A 17,355-nucleotide genomic window follows, 5' to 3' on the forward strand; every position below is an offset into this window, starting at 1 on the left:
TTGCTCCAGCCTGATGATTACTTGTCAAGCAGTAAGGCTTCTTCCCCATCTGCAGGGAGTCCTGAGTAAGCTTCCTGCACTGTTAGCTAGACTCACTGTGTGGCAAGAACATGGCAAACCTTTCACTTCCACCAGCCCAGTTCCTGCAGGCAAGTGGCAACCCCAACTTGAGGGATGAGCCACTCTGCTCGCCGCAAGGGCTGCTGCTCTAGGATGGAACTCTAGAACAAGAAAATGTAGCATCCAAGTCCATGCTACTGTGGATGTAGATGTAAGTTTTTAATGGCTGGTTAATTATGATATCACTACATTTTATTGCAATATAGTACTATTTAAGCACTTTTAAAAATGCAAGGTGTACAAAGATTAAATTAAGACTGTAAATTGACTAAATATTTGGTTTTTATATAAATAGGTCATAACCACACTGTGTTGACATGTAATACTGTTATAATACAACAGTTAAACTGGTGAGCCTACACAACAGAAGCTGTCTGTAGTTAAACAAGGAAACAAAGTTGAAAAGACCATGTTAAAACAAAAAACTACTAAGATCAACAGGTTGGGATTGTAAGTAGCAACAAACATATTCACTCAGCTCCTGAGTAATTCAAGTTTTACAGTACACATTAAAAAATATCATTTCTTCCCATCAACACTATATATCCAAACCATTTGCATTTTGCAAATTACACTGATTGAACTATGTAACAATGGGGGTGGAGGTTGGCAAGTCATCCTGCTTGACGTTTACATCACCCACATGCTAATACATCCATGTTTTCTATTCTTCCGTCCCACCACAAGGTAGCAGGATTTTTGGTTTGTTTTGGACAATCGTTCAAAGGATTGGTACTTGTCAATTTGGATGTCTGACGTTACCAGTGATATTTTCAACTCTTAGTTGTCTAAGAGGTTTAAAGATGGAAATTTTCTCCTAACACTAAGTTAGAAATCATTTGCATCATGCTGTAAACTAGGAAGCAACATAAAGCGACAGACTTGTCCTTAGTACATAATTAAAATTCCAAATTCCAGTCAGCAGAGCTGGTCTACTTTCCATGTTGAATATGCCACAACACCTTTCAGACCTTCAAAATGCATAGCTAGTGTAGGTAGTCTTCCACTGTGGCGAACGCACAGGATCCAATTCCTGACCGGGCCATCAATCCTAGACACTGTGACGCCTGTCCCATGGCTAGGGCAAGCGGGGGTTGCTTTGGCAGATTGTGAGTCTCTGAAAAAGAATCACAGTGGCAGATAAAAAACCTGAATCATTTCACAATAATGCACTGAAAACTTGACATTTAAGCCTACTTAAATCATTCATTTGCGAAGTTTGCTCTAAGAGCACGACACAAAGCAGGAGCAACAAAGTGACTGTGCACAGCACCATTATTGAACAGCCCCATTTTTGTTCTGAATGTAACAGCAGAAAAGTACCTGTTATTTTATGTACCCCCCAAAACAATCCCTTTCTTCCCAGAAGAACGTACCCTACACTGGTATCCTTCCTTACAGAGGAGCAGCCGGGCCACCTGTGTGGGACAAGGGGGAGGCACCCCGAGCACCCTGGGCAGCCAGCAGGCCGCACTTACCTAGTATTGCACTATTCAGTACAGAGCACACTGGTTCTCTTTGTATCGGGTCAAGCTGGTTCCCAACAGGGCTGCTCCAGGGATCGGAATATGCAAGTAAACTGAATGCATCCTGCGGGAAGATGGCTTTTATTATATCTCACAGCTATAAGCTACTAGTGGAAAGAAGGACCATTTTATTCAACTATTTTGATTCAGAATCACAAAGGTGACTGTCGGTGTCCATTGATACAAAAAGAGAAACAGAAATTGTGACAGGACTTGTTCCATTTAGTGTTTTTTCCCAAGAGCAAGGCAAAAGGTAGCATTATTTTACTAAGTGATGGGGTAAGAGAAAACAGACTGAAAACTGCATGCAGTCTTTGGCCAGGGAATTCTTTTCCAAAGCAGTCTCAAATCAAGGCAAACTAATTAACATGCAGAATACTAATGACAGCACATTTTGGGCATCTCTACCAATCCCCTTGCGGTTCATTTATCATTAGAGACAAAAACAGCACTTCAATTCAAGAGGCCAAGTTATGTGGTCAGAAATGAGAGAAAGGGAAGTGCTAAATTAATTTCTGTGTTTAATTGTGTAACAGCACTAAATTATCTTCCTTGTGCATGTGCTACACAGACAAGAAAGAAGACAGTGCTACACCACAGCTGACCAGAATACTGCTCTGAGACACACAAAAAATGGCAGAAGTTAAAGCAGAACAGTATTCCAGCACAGCATGCTGTGGGACATTCCTTCTGGGCAGCACAGTTATTCACCCTTACAAGAAGGTTAAACATACCTTGAGCATTTTCTTGTTCACTGTGTTTTTGCCACATTCTCTTCTTAGCTGCTCACTCATTGCTTGCAATTCTCTTCCAAAATGGATCATCCTTTCAATGGCTGCTTGGCTGCCACCACATAGCTGGCGTCTTAACTGACTTGAATCTACTTCTAAAGAAACGATAGCGTCATCATCACCACTGACAGAGTCGAGGGTAACAACCTATGGATCTAGGGACTCTGCACTGGTTTCACTCAAACACAGCTGCCTGCCCAGAGACAGAGCAGGTCAGCCCAGAGACCTTGGCCCCACGTACTCCTGAACTGAGCACTGCCGAAGTGCTCCTTGTAAACGTTTAAGAGACCCAGTTCACTAATGGCAAAGGCTGTCAGCACATGCTGTTCATCTTGCAAGGGGTAATTTTAAACTAACTAGAAGATAAACCAGATTTTACCCTAAAATTTTAAGGGAGTTTAAAAAACAACAATGAAAGTCCATACAGTTCTTTTTTTAATGCTTGGGCACTGCATTTCTAAGGATACGTGGAATCGGGAACTGCTAATAGAGGGTTAAAAATGCTGAACTTCCTGAACAGCCATGATGGATTCTGCTACAAGACAATCCTTTAGACTGTTCATATTTCTTGTAGAACACATGTTAATAATTTGGATATTTCAGGCTCCTTTCGTAATCAAGCAGAACACTACAACTGATTTCTTCACTGTTTCCTACAATACTCCCCAATACTAGTGATTTTAAAAGAGATTGATGCAGCTTATGAATAATAAAACACTTGGCTTCTTTGAAAATTCTGCCTTTTAAAATTTACACCTAAAGCACCACATTAAAAAAAGGCATTTATCCATTTCTTGTCTTTTTTCATCAATGGAATCAAGTATTAAAATGAGCATTTTGATAGACTGTTCAATTACAAATCCACTCTTGTTTCTGACTTTAACACTGCTATTTAGTGATGTATTTTGACCACTATTTCAAAAAAGGAATTTTAACTGGCCACTTTTTTTCCCCTTAGATATAAGTGTATCACCTCTGGAAAATACCTGCCTACTTAACCTTACATACACAGTACTAAGGAGAATATATAAGTATTTCAAGAAGCGAAAAACCACCAGACTGAAACTGGGGGGTGTAAACAGTGTAGATGAAGCACCCACAAGTCTTCAGGTAGTGGTACTTGTCCCTAGCTCAGCCTAATCTAGGACATCCCTTTCCAAAGGCAGCAGACAACTACATTAAAAAACCACAAACACCTCTGTGCCCTGTGCAGCTGCTGCATGTCTGTCATAGCAAGTCTCTGCAGAAGAGGCTGCAAGAGAGCGAGGACCAGTTTTGGGTTTTCTGTCACAGAAGTAAGGTCTCAGTTTCAGAGCATAATGCAGGGAAAATAGCAACTTGCATTCCTCCTTGCAGGGCTGTTAAGAGAATGACATTTGCTGTTCAACAGTTACCTGTATTTCCCAGCAAAGCTGTGGCATCAGCAGCAGCAGCAGCACATGCCCCGGAACTGGGAAGCGCTCACAGACCTCTGCACGCACTGCTGCATTCTGAAGGTCTCCAGTTTCACATTTCATTTAAACTACACATTAACTGACATCTGCTTAAATCAATTGTTTGAATAGCAATTCTGCAGCTGCACAAAGGGCAAGCAGAGGGGATTTAAATACTCATTTGTTACCAACATCAACAGCCATGACAGAGTATAAAGCAAATTAAGTAAAACAAAGTTAATTTTTAGCCCCCAACTATATAAATTGGTGGGGTTTTTGGTGGAAAACATGGGAAAAAACTTAATTTTTCATTTTTTACATTTCCCAAATACAGCTCTCAAGCATTAAGTATTAGCACTTTGCATTCTTCAATATAAGAGATTTAGAATTTCTACGCTTACTGTGAAGCACAAAGATGCCATGAGAACCATGAATGGGAAGAGGCAATCTGCCAACTCAAACACAGGCTGCTACCCAACAGGGTGTTTCTTCTCAAAGGTACTTCCTTAGATATTGATGCTATTTTCGGTAGCCATGAGTTACCCATTTCCCCTGTTCTCACACTGATATTGGGCCACCTAAATCAGTGGTTTTAAAATTTACATCTAGTAATAACAAAACAAACAAAAAAAATTAAGATTTGAGCTAATAACCCTAATTTTCAAGTTGGGAAGCATTGCAAGTAAAAACATAACCTTGTTGCCATCACTTAATAAAAATGTAAGAAATATCACTGCAGACCCATTTCTGTGTCACATTCTTCCATTTCGTGATCATGTTTAGAACTACCATTTAGGAAGCCATTGGATGAAGTCTCAGCAACCCCATTGGAGTAGTGATCTGTTTCCATGTCTACATCATTGCTGAAAAGAAAGTAATAAATACACGTTTTACTCATATTTAAGTACTTCGGTTATCTTTACAACTTCATCACAGTACTTCCTCAGCTACTGAAAAGGTGCTGTTAAATATTACCGAGCTAGACCACACTTTTTTTCGATAGTAACTGGTGATACCAGAGCACCATGGAATTTTTTAAGGCTGTCTCAACATTAGTAGTCAGTAAAATAGTATTTTCAGATACTGAAAAACTAAAGATGTCCCCCATTATTCAGGAGTAAGGAATATAACACTTTCTAAATACACACCAAAAAGTTCTTACCTTATTTATATAACTGTATGTACACAGAGCTGAAGAAAATGCATTGAGAAAATATACTACTCTCACTTTTAAAAAAATATATAATTAATATTTATACATTAAAAATATAGTTAAATCAATATACATCCTACTTTGAAAATACCATATTTAGGTACCTAATTATTTCAAAAAATGCCTTCTCCTATTTACTCTGTGGAACGACAGAGGAAAAGCAAAAAAAGAAAACCCCAAAGCAAATGCTGAGTAAACCAGAACACTGAAGAGACACTCAGTGGCAAATGCAGAGCATTCAACTCCTCACCACCCTTTGCTTGCAGCAGCTCACAGAAGTGCTTTTAGAAAATGCCAGCACAGCTTTGGGGACTGAGCTTTGCTGACAGTTGCATCCTAGCTTGTTCTATTCCGTCATGGAGAACAGCAACCTTAAACCTCTGTCAAGACCAAATAGATTCAATTTAGAAGTTTCATATCTTGCTTCTAAGCAACCAAAAATGCTCAGCTTCCTTTGAGGAAGGAAACCAAAAGGCCTCTCTGACTGGACAACAGCACAGCCAAGGAACTGCCTTGCTCCGTGAAAAATCTCCAAGTTGCCTGGACACTGCCAGCCTTTTGGCAGAGGCAATTGCTGATGCAAACAAAAACTCTGAAAAGCTAAAAGGTAAATTGTTACTCTTACCTTTTTACCCCAATTATCACCATCCAACTAAAATAGTTTTGTCATCACCACCACATCATCACATCCTATGCAGTAGTTTTGGGAATCCATTTTGGACAATGCAGCTCAGTGCTGTTGCATTTCACATCAAATTAGGTTCTGCTGCATCCACACAACCTAGAGCTATCTGATATTTACTGGTTATGAATAACCATATTAACCCTGATTAATAGATTTATTTTCATTCACTGAATTGAACGTGTTTGCACTTGTGACAGTGACTGGCATAGGCAAACAATCCTGGTGTATACAGTGAAAGAGAATGCACACTTCACATGCATCTCAATTGTGTTTACTTTGCAGATACTGCCACAAATGGACAGTATCTGGAAAACTTTTCATTACCTACGTGCAACACACTCAAATCAGTGTCAGTGGCTCAAATTAAAATCCTAAGTGCCAAAGAGCTAATTAACCTTCACTATGCAACTTCAAAACTGACCATAGCTATAAGCAACATAATTTACTTTTGTCCATTTCATTTCTTTAACCCAAAAGGAGAAAAAGGTCTATTGAGGCTGAACTGTCAAAACAACCAGAGTTATCACAAGCTGTTGGCCCCTTACACCGTGTTTCAATGTCCTTCGGAGAAAAAAAATCAACCACATCAAATCCCACTGAAAACTCTTCCCTGCAATGCAAACATGTGGACAACACAAGCCTTAATGTAATCTAGAGGCATCTAAAGTTTATTTACCTGGAATAGCTGTTAACCTGCTGTGATCTTGATACATTTATGTTGTTGAGCTCTGGTACATTCAAGCTGGTGGTTGTGTGTTTACTGTGACAGTAAGACTGATGCGCTTTATTTGATATTACTCCATTACTGCAACTACTTTCAAACCCTGAAAGAAAGTTTTAACCACTGTAGCCATGAAGCGGTACTTGCAGGTAAGTTTGTAGGAAAAATGATGTAAGTATAGTGTTTACTGACCAGGAACAAGTATGCTGAATTTGTCACACAAACTCAAGTACTTTACCTCCATGTTTCAGGTATTTGAACCTTTAAGGCTTCTGGAGTACAGAAGTTAAACATTATTTACCAGGTATGAACACAGACACGAGAAGGTTTTTCCAGCTGTACTAATACACTGGTAACACAGAAAACTGCACCAATGTAGAAGAGCTTTTTAGAATGGATGCATTCAAAATCTTTTCTAGGCCACTGTAATCATTATGAATGGAAGCAAACATTACTAATTCCTGATCATGGAATTCTTGTGATAAATGTGCAGTAGAATTCAGTGCTGAATACTTTGCACGTTGCTATACTTACACACAACCTCCCTCCTTCACCATGTAATTATTTTAATTGTTAATACTGTGCTTTGCTAAATAAAATTATACCATATTGTGAAATTACAATGCCTAGCTAAAATCTCTTCTGACCCTTCTAAAATATAATAGGAAAACTACTACTTGAAGCACACATGTAATTGCCAGGTCCATCAAACCAAGAGCTCCCTAGTATGTTCTAAAATAAAACAGGTCACAAGAAGGGCTTATTATAAAGAAAACAGCTGCTGCCATTTACAAAATCCCAAACATCAATTCTAATAATACATTCATCAACCTGCCTCTATTTTCAAAATTAGAAGAGTTACAGGTACTTTCTACAATACATCCCAATAACCACCTGAAGAACAACCAGAAAATGTGAGTGGCTCTCCACTGGCACATGTGACGGCACTCTCTTGACACAGCAGAAAGAAATGCGAAGCTGCTGTTGTCCTTCCACGGGCAGCAGGAATTACGATGGCCAGGCTACACTGGCTTTCCACTCCATTCCAGAGGAAAAAAAAGATAAATGAAGCACCCCCAATCAGCTCTAGTTTGGATTTGGAAATTAAACAGAAGTGAAAGCTGATGGTCTCTGCTACCTTAAGAGTCTTACCATTTTAACATGCTCAGCTTCCTCTCAGCAGGGGCGCTTTGGAAGGCACCTTCCCATAAGCTTGGGGCAGCTCTGAACATTCACGGCTTCCCAGGGAAGATTTCCCATTATCTAAATGCTCTAAGAAATGTTTCAACTGAGCAGACTGAAATGTGGCTGCCAGCAGGATGTCTTTTACCCAACCATACACCCAGCTTCTGGTGTTTCCTGCTCAACCACAGGTATTCTGACTTCTCCATCGACACCACAGGAAATGGATCATATACACTACTTAATGGATTTAAACCATCTTGCCCAAGTCATAAATTATCATCAAAAGGACAACAGAAATTTATGTCACAACCTTCCATCTCCCAGAGGGAAGCACTTCTTAGAAACTGGTAGCAATCTATTTTGCAAGAAAAGTAAAGCACGTGCAAAAATTATGTGATGAAACTTTTGGTCTGCCCAGTGACTGGAAATCACGTATTTTAATCATTAAAATTATACTGTTACACAAAGCATCCACCATAAAATCTTAAGTTTAAAAAAAACCAAACAAACAAAAAAAAAAAAAAAAAACCAACAAAAAACCACCAAAAAAAACCCCCCAAAAAACCCCACAAACCAACCAAAAAAAATCCACATGGTGTGGTATGCCCAAACCTATGTGGTCGATCCTCCACGTGAACTTACCAGTAAAATGTGTGCTGCTCCCTTTGCCTGTTGCCAAATTGTGAATATTCATTCCATGGCTGGGACTCATGCTAGGACTACTGAATGACCGTGGGCTAACAGGGTAACTATCTTGAGATTTTGGACTGTGGCCTCCCAAACACCGCACTTCACTGTCTGTACCATTCACCATCTCTATGAACTGGCGCACCCTAAACAAAAGGCAAAAAGTTAAGCTAATAAAACCATTTACACATTTCAAATTACCAACGATAGCAATGATTTTATTTTAGTGTTAAATACAGAGCAAGTCTGACTCAACAAAATGCTGGATGTCAGTAACCCAATCGTCAATAAGCTCTGGAGCATTCCACCAAAAATACACAATTACAAATTTGTGAGGGAGGAGAACAGGAATATTATCCTTGGAGGACAGCCTTTGTCACTAAGTCCTCAAAGTTTAGAGATTTAAACCATATTTCCTTGTTCTAACTGTTTTATTGGCAGGGGCAAGGTTATTTCTTGAGAAAGATATGTTGTTATGTTATCATGTCTGTCATTTCTCTCAAAGTAAATGAGAACAGAGTTTGACTGTCTGCAAAACTAAGCATTAAAGGGTAAACTCTTAACATTAAACATCTGCACTAGAAAACAACTTGAAAAGCAAACTCCCATACAAACCTTCCCTTTAGAGGCTGTTGCTCTTTGTCAATTTCGTTTTAGATAAGGAGGTTTTACTATGGACTTTAAGGAAGCTCAGAACTCCTGCTTTATGCTTTAGGCTTCAGTAGCCTCAATAGAACAGGCAAAATTTAGAAAGACAGATTGAGAGAAAGATAACATACAATTGACGCTATTGAGTGAAGTCTTTCATCAAAATGTTCGCATTTTGTGAATTCTGTGCTAAGTCTGGAGTACTATCACGTGAATTCTGTTCAGCACTTGAGCATGACAGACTTCAAACACATTCCAAGTTACTTAACTGAACATAAAATTAAAGTGCTTTGTTCTTAGAGGAGATAACACATTTTTCCACATTCAAACACTGCAATGTGATACAAAATTCTGGAGAACAGCGCAGTTGGCAAGTAAAATTTCCAGAATGAAGGTGACTATTGTGTGCCTGGGAAGCCAAGAGAACTCTTTGGGATTATGGAATTTCCACAGTTTTAGCCAGAGGTTTCTAGTAAAGTGGAATGGAATGAAACAGGTCATTTAAACTGATCTTTAAAGTCAGTCACCCCTTTGGAGGAACAGACTAACTTATGCCAACAGAATTCTTAACCTTCTTGAATGTGGTACTGTATCAGTTTCCATTTTAAGTTTTACTTGACACCCAAATGGATTAAAATTCATTTTAAAAAACTACAGAACTTAGTTCTAGAGAACAAGTCTACAGGGAGATGTGAATTACGCTGCAAACCAGGACCTTGATGACAAAACCTAGTTAAACATGTAGCAAATAAGAAGAGCATAAAAAAGTGAAATATACACATTTTCTAAAAAGCGCTGCTTAACTTTGTATAAACTTTTGTGAAAGCTTTAAATGAGTAACTGTCTTGTCTCAGAAGGTACTGTGCCATCTATAAACACACATCTGTATAATTTGAAGACTCACTTTAATGCAAATAAGAGATTAGGATTTCTTTCTAGTAAACTTGGATACAACTGTTGTGTTGTTTCAATGGCTTCTCCCATTCTTCCTGCTAAAACCAATTTCTGAATTCCTGTTCACCAAAAAACAAATAAGAGATTAGGATTTTTTTCTAGTAAACTTGGATACAGCTGTTATGTTGTTTCAATGGGTTCTCCATTCATCCTGCCAAAACCAATTTCTGAATTTCTGTTCAGCAAAACCAACATCAGGTAAACGGACAGCTTATGGATTAATACACGTACATTAACGATTAAAAGACACTGCAACCATCAGTCAACAAGATTTTTTTTCCTCTTAAAAATAGTTAGTGTAAAGAAAGATCATGCTTCCTTAAAATGTTCAACAGGAAAATTTAAGAACTGCACTCCACCTACATGTATCTAAATGCGAACTCAGTATTTTTATTTACTGGCAGCATCCAACGGCTTTGTAGTCAGATTGTGCATTTAGAGCTAGAATAAGATTGCACACACTCTTCTGTGATTTATTTCTCGTTTTCACAACTTTATGAATAAGCACATACCAAACTGCTGTCACTCAAGAGCATCCAAATTACATCCCACTCCTACAGGTTCAGTTTTGACTAAGAAAAACAAAAATTTAGTCTCTCTCACCTACAACACATACTTCCAATCAGGTTACAGTTGAGTAAAACCTTTCACAACTGTCCCTGCTTTAGTTGATGCTTCTGTGGCTGTAACTTGGCTCAAGCTGCAAACAGCCTCCCAGCTCTCTCCACCAGCAGAGAAACTGATCCAAATGAAAAATAGCCCAACAAATGTGTTGTTTTACAACCAGAGCAGTTTCCCCATGTTGTATGTCATACAGTAACACAAATGCTTATGGTCAGGGATTTAAATGGAAGGGGAAGGCACTGTTCAATCAGGCTGCCAAACAGCACTGGCATGCATGGCAAGTTAGAACTGAACTGCTGTTACTTCTCCATGTCCTCTTCCCCATCACATCTGTAAGCAGGAAGACTCAAGTTTCATTTAACTTATAAAACATTCTCTAAACTCAATCCCTTTTCACAGTTCAGATAAAAATATAAATGTTTGTCAAGACTAAGTTTTATATTCCTGTTTGTGACTGACCATTAGCTCTCACAAACACTCAGTTAGAGACATTACACACATTTGTTTCAGACATATCGCAACTTTCCATTCAAGAGAAAAGACAACAGGTAATTTAGCACATCTGCTACATCAAACAAGTTACAAAGTATTACTGCACAGATTTTTTTGTACCCAGCTGCTCATACATGTGTAACATTAGATGACAGTAAAGAACTGTGCTATGGAGTAGTGCTGCAAGCAAATTCTACAGTGCTGCTCAAGAGAAGGCTTCATGTAATATTTGTTTAAGGGAGGAAAAAAGGGATGCAATGTGCTTTCCGGCCTTACTTTGTCTGTTCTTAATGGAAGCTAATTCTTCTAGCACAGTCTGGTCTGTGGATCTGGCGAATGCCTCTGCTGTTGCACAGTATCCATGGTGAACTAAGTAAGATGATACCATTCTAAAAATAAACAATAACAAAACTCAGAAATACTCATTAAATACAGGTAAGAAACCAAGAACTCCTGAATGCAAAAACCCTTTGCTAAAAAGAGGTGACTGAATTGAAAAATTGTACTTGAAATGCAGAGATTTCTGTACAAGTCAGACAAAAGTAATTCAGCTAAGAACCAGAATATTCTTTAAAACACTGTACAAAATAACCATTAAAAAATAATAAACGTGTAACTTTACTGTGATGAATTTTAGTAACAATTATTCATCACCCAAAGGCAGGGTCAGTTCAAGTATCAACTGCTAATTAAGTTGAGGGTTTTTTTCTCATTACCCACAGTGAAATGAATTTGCTGCACAGTAAAGTTTTGTTTTCACTGAAAAAATAAAAAATGCAAAGTCACAACCACCATTTTTCCAAGAAACACTAATGGGACACAACTTAACCTGGCATGTTGAAGGCTGAGAACACAAAGGGAAATTTCCAGGGCCCAGAGTATTCAAACTGCCCATTACAACCACGGCAACTTTCCTAAAAACTCCCCAGTCCATATCAAATCAGAACAGAAGTCTTACACTCATCATTATAAAGTCCAAATTATTAATGACACAGACAACTCTGCCACAAAATGCATTCATGTTCCCATTTGCACAGTTATCAAACCTGGTAACAAAATTACTTGTACTATTTTTTAATAGTATCTATCACTTTTTCCGTGAGACAATAGAAAGAATGTTTTAAAGATCTCTGAAAACATGCAATTAACAACTTCTAAAAAAATTAATATTACAAGTCTTACTTCTGAATCATTGTTTGCCACTCTCCTTCCCGATCTCCTATTGGAAATCTGTCAATCTGTGCTTGAATTTTGGTTCTCCACTCTCGCATATAGTCTTCAATATCAAATACAAATGGGTGTTGTCCAAAATTAGCATCCACAACCTCTCCTGGTGTTTGAAGCCCTACTGTAGGGTACAAGTTTGGCTGCAAAAAATATTTTAATTAGTTTTTGACACTTATCCTATAATCCCCACTGTTGTGGCGATTTTTAAATCTCTAGTAATATCCCCACTGCTTCTAGTAGTGTGCTCCAGCAGTAAAAGCAGCTTCTGCCAATACAACAATGCAATGACTGACTAATTTTATTCCCAGTGGTCAAAATGTTTTCTTAGTTTGAAAGAAGAAAATCTTACTGACGTTCTAGTCAGAAAATACCCTTTTTAAACTGTGCTAAACATTACAACATTTGCGTTCAATTTCACAAAATACTAAGTAACAATTTTCGATGGTTTTTAAAGGCCTGGTTTTTTCTTTTAAAAACAGAACAGAAATTAAACTTACAAAGTGGGCCATTTTCCTTTTGGGGTGAAATACTTAAAATGTCACTGACTTTTAGTGGTAAGAACTGACAGGACAGAAAACTCAATATCCTCAAAATCCAAGTATAGTGCCTAACAAGAACTGTAACAGTGCACTGAAGTTCTCATGAATTCCTGGACTTGTATCTAGGAAAATACATTATAGCACTTATTGTTGTCTCAGTTTTATTTTATTTTCTCCATGCATATTTGAAATATGCCAAATATGAGAAAGGTAAAATCTGCCTGTTGGGATAAAAGTAATTTTCTTAAGTGCAATGAACACCTCAGCCATGGCAAGGCAATCAGTTGCATGAATGGGGTTTTGTTGCTGGGGTCATTTGGGGGGGTGCGGGGAGCTAGTATAAAAATTTTTTTAACATTAATTTAATAAATATGCCTACATCATAATTACACTGCAGACAATGGTGGTATGGTAAAATGGTATGTTCATCTACAGAACCATATGCTAAATAAATTAAAGCTATCAGTAAGAAGTTATCAACATGCAGGTCAGTAGGAACTCTGAAGCCCAGCAAAGCCAGTGAAATGAAAAATACTCTGGTTGCTCAAACCATGCCCAAGCCAATCTTGCCTCTATTTTCACATATACACTGTTTGCTTTTCCAAAGAAACATGCTCATACTGTTATCTAGTCTAAAATAATCAATAAACTGCAAGTCTCAAATCTTTTAATGAGATGAAAACCATTGATTCCAACAAGGGGTTTAGCTTCACACTTCAGATTATAGTGTCAGTTTTCCTGAGCTGGCACCATGTGCTAGCAAGGAGCCCTGCTAGCATCCCAAAAATCCAGGACATCGGCAGTGGTTTCCTACACAAAACACTCAACCCTGTGGTAGGACTAAGAGACTCCTTGGGTTACTGACTTCATTTTTCCTTAATATCTGTCCTTGCCTCCTAAGGCCACAGAAAGGGAGTGGCTGGCCAGATGGATGTGCATCACACACCGCACTTTAAACAGATTAAATCAGAAATGAACTGGAGTGCAGTATCACGCCTGTATCAGCAGTATAGGGAACAGATGCCAGTTTTAAGGAAAGCACAGTTTAATTGACTCAAAAGCTGCAAGACTTCAGATATGTGCAGCTTTAAAAAAAAAAAAGTAATTTGATACATTTGATTTTATGAAGCAAAGATTGTGAAAATCAGGCATCAAGAACGAGTTACAGCAACCATGTCTCAAGCAGCCATCTACCATGTTGGTGTTTAATACAGCTCTGACATTGTATGTAAGGCTTGAATGTGCCAAGTATGTAATAACTATTTGCATGTATTACTTTCTGCTGAAACTTTCACTAGAACTGCCTGTTAAAAACCTGAAAAGGAAAACCTCTTGTAAGGATTGGTGTAAAACCAAAACACTTTCTCCTTCAATTAACAAATCACCACTGAAATGACGATGAGAATATCTGATATTAAATTGGCTACAAAGATTATCACAGTAATTCCAACAAGCGTAAGGAAAATGCTAGTCTGATCTGAAACATCTGTTTATGACACAAAGGGAAACTCTGAAAATGCACTTATCTTACCGGTAAATCTGTGAAAGCGATGCCTGTAATAAAGAGAAAATTAAGATTAATTTCCATGTGTCTGGATTCTAGCCTTATTTTCTTAAATGTATCATTGTATGTTCAGAAAACTCACCCAATCAATCTCAGAAATGAGTTAAGTATGGTGAAATCCACGATGCTTAAGCACAATTCATGTTTTTAAATAATAAACTGCAGTATTTGGCAAAAAGTAATTGTCATTCAAAAATACTTAAATTGCCCTTAATTTTTTCAAAATAGGTCATAAGATTTAGCAAACCATACAGATATGCAGATTAAAAAGTATGAAAGTTCTAGCTACATATTAAATTTAAAAAGAAAAGTAAGGATATCTGAAAATACTTTTTCACTTGCATGTCACAATGCTGCAACATCAAGATTTAATGGTGTTTGCTATTACTTTTCTTTGTAAATACTCACAATCTTTACACAAGCAGCACATGTCTATAATACTCCAAACCAGCCTGCAAATGTTTCACTCTAATCCACGCCAACATGCTTTGGTTTTCAAACAGAACAGCTTAATATCTTGTTACATAATTACAAGCATCCATCTACCCGTAAAACCAAGGGAATGATTTTGCTGTCTCAGGATTAGAGAAAAATATGACCTCTATACACTTCAGGAACTTTGGGCAATTTCAGGGGATAGGAGAGCTTTCAGTTGAAAAATAAACATCAGTAATCTGACGTTTCTGATGATTCTGACAGCCAAATAATAACAGTAGTTCAGAATTTCCTTTATTGTTGCAAGCATTTTTTTTAAATGCAGAATTATTCAAATCCACTTATCCCTTCAAACTTCAATTTATTTTGTATCACCACCTTCTCAAATTTAAGATGAAAACAAAGCTTTTAACCTTTTGTCCTAAATTCCATCCCTGTTTTCCATCTCCATTTTTCACCAGGATTTCAAACCTCAAGAGTATCTGGATTCCTTACCCACGTCTTTTGAGACAGAAGGATGACATACTGAGTGAATCTGCTTCCTTTGTTTTCTCCCATCATAACCCAAAGCTATCATTTTATTTATTCCCTGCTCTTACCCTAACTTTTTCTGAGCTATAAAATTTTTCTATTTGGCAATTTTGACATCCAACTTGCTCTTTTCCAAAATGGAGGCTGTAGGCATAACAAATCAATGACGACTACGTGATATGTAGGTACTGGGGGTTTTAGGAGGGTTTGTTTTGGCTTTTTCTCAACCCAGGATTTCAAACTCACCTGAGAATTGCTTAGCCCTTTTTGCAGCATCAAATCCCAGGCTAAGACAGAGACTTCCTATATTCTAGGCCATATAGGTGGCCCAGAGAAGAAACATAAATGTCCTCCAAATCATGAATATACAGGAATGCTGGACAACTAGCAGCAGCAACAACTCAGTGAGACAGACAAAATTTCTGATTTCTTTTTCCACTGAACACAGAATCAATTTTCCTCTGTCAGAAACTCAAGCTAGCAAAGCCCATGACAGCAGGACAGCTGTCAGGTTTCCTTCTGAAATCCATAAAGTGTTTGTCAGACTCAGTCTATGACAGATGACATTTTTTTAGCCTCTCCTCACCTATGCCATTTTGGTCTCCTCTAAAACAAGATTTTAATCATTTGCACTGTTGTTTCACAGCTGGCCTAATCCAGTCTGCTTTAAGTTTTCCACTGAAAAGGAGGGTTCTGCTCTTGCCTTCATAGCTCTTTGCTGCTTTCATGTGACCATAAGAGTAGTGAGAACACTCGTGTCTCTTTAGCTGATCAAATGATCCAACTTACCTGCAGGCACATTGTGAATGTTTCAAAAAGGGAATAAGATAAGATTGCTTTTCTCAGCTTTAACCCAGTTAAAGATTAGGGCAAACACAAGCCAGTATCTTCCACTTGGATCTATCCTGCAACAGGATGCCAAAAGAAACAACTACACAGTGCATGGTTCAAGAGTCTCACTGCCCTAGGTCTCAAGGTATTGAGTCCAGATATACAGACTCATTCAATTTAGAAGGAACATTAAATCATCATAGAATAGAATCACAGAAGTGATTACTTGGAATTGACCTCAGGAGACTCCTAACTCTTGCTGCAACCAGAGGCAGGAAAACTCCAAAGTCAGATGTGTTTGCTCAGGGCCTGAGCAAACAAAATGTCAGTCTTGTTCAGGGAGACTAGGAAAAGAATTTAAACAACATCCTTCCCCATTTTGCCAAACCTCCTTTGTGTTTGCCAATGTAAGAAAACAGAACAGCAACTTCGAGAACACCTATCTCAATATCTTACTTCATTTCATGCTACCCTCTCCTTTCCTTATCGCATTTCTACCCATCACAAAAAACTTATTCTTCTTTGAGCTTTATCCCTTCAAAGTTCCTGCTCCCCTCATCACAATTCCAAGATTTCTTCCCAAGCTCCCACTCCTTCATTAATGCAGGACGTAATTTTTTTCTTCTTTCTTTACACTATGTATCTTTGCTCATTAAATTGCATTAAGTAACTAAAATAGATATTCCATAAAAATTTTTAACTCCACCCACTCCTGACATCTCCAAACTCAGAAATTGTCTCGCAATGTTGCATAATACTACAATTTACTGTACGAGTTTATTGGACTTAATTTTAGCTCAACTTGTATAATTTATGGCTTTAGCCCAACTATGAATGACTCCAGACTGGGAATCCAAAAGATACTCTTCTCCAACATATGTTCAAAGTAATATGCATCCAAAGTAAGGTTTTAGTCAAGGCTGGGTGTTCCCCTAGGGCAGCAATAAATTTTAGCTATACCCATTCTCCTTATCTTCAGTTCTCTTATTAGCTATTACTTCAAGCATTATTTGTGGAATTAGTAGTGGAGTTCATTAACGCAGATCCTGTGGAAGGAGATGCTATAGGATGAATCCTCCCAAATTCACAAGAAATGTTGGTGCAAATGGCACAGAAGTTATTTTTCCTAGTTCTTTAATTACTTCATAG

The 17,355-nt window shown here is 38.0% G+C and overlaps 1 protein-coding gene across 2 annotated transcripts in view; it reads right to left on the bottom strand.

Annotated features, from left to right (window-relative positions):
* Positions 1-255: 255 nt before the first annotated feature.
* Positions 256-17,355, bottom strand: part of RANBP9 (RAN binding protein 9) — a 38,624-nt gene continuing 21,524 nt past the window's right edge. The window contains exons 5-14 of one of the 2 annotated variants that reach the window (XM_042048971.1): positions 14,377-14,399; positions 12,262-12,446; positions 11,356-11,468; positions 9,914-10,022; positions 8,317-8,507; positions 6,445-6,592; positions 4,612-4,733; positions 2,381-2,532; positions 1,599-1,710; positions 256-1,237 (exon numbers count right to left, since the gene is read on the bottom strand). In XM_042048971.1, the coding sequence (XP_041904905.1) occupies positions 1,107-1,237; positions 1,599-1,710; positions 2,381-2,532; positions 4,612-4,733; positions 6,445-6,592; positions 8,317-8,507; positions 9,914-10,022; positions 11,356-11,468; positions 12,262-12,446; positions 14,377-14,399 (1,286 nt within the window). In that variant the 3' untranslated portion in view covers positions 256-1,106. The remainder of the gene's footprint in view (positions 1,238-1,598; positions 1,711-2,380; positions 2,533-4,611; positions 4,734-6,444; positions 6,593-8,316; positions 8,508-9,913; positions 10,023-11,355; positions 11,469-12,261; positions 12,447-14,376; positions 14,400-17,355) is intronic. The other variant, XM_042048970.1, reaches the window with a different exon arrangement.

This window comes from Corvus kubaryi, unplaced genomic scaffold (assembly GCF_017639235.1).
Source record: "Corvus kubaryi isolate FWS band 111438036 unplaced genomic scaffold, C.kubaryi_AGA036_p1.0 69, whole genome shotgun sequence".
NCBI classification, from domain to species: domain Eukaryota; kingdom Metazoa; phylum Chordata; class Aves; order Passeriformes; family Corvidae; genus Corvus; species Corvus kubaryi.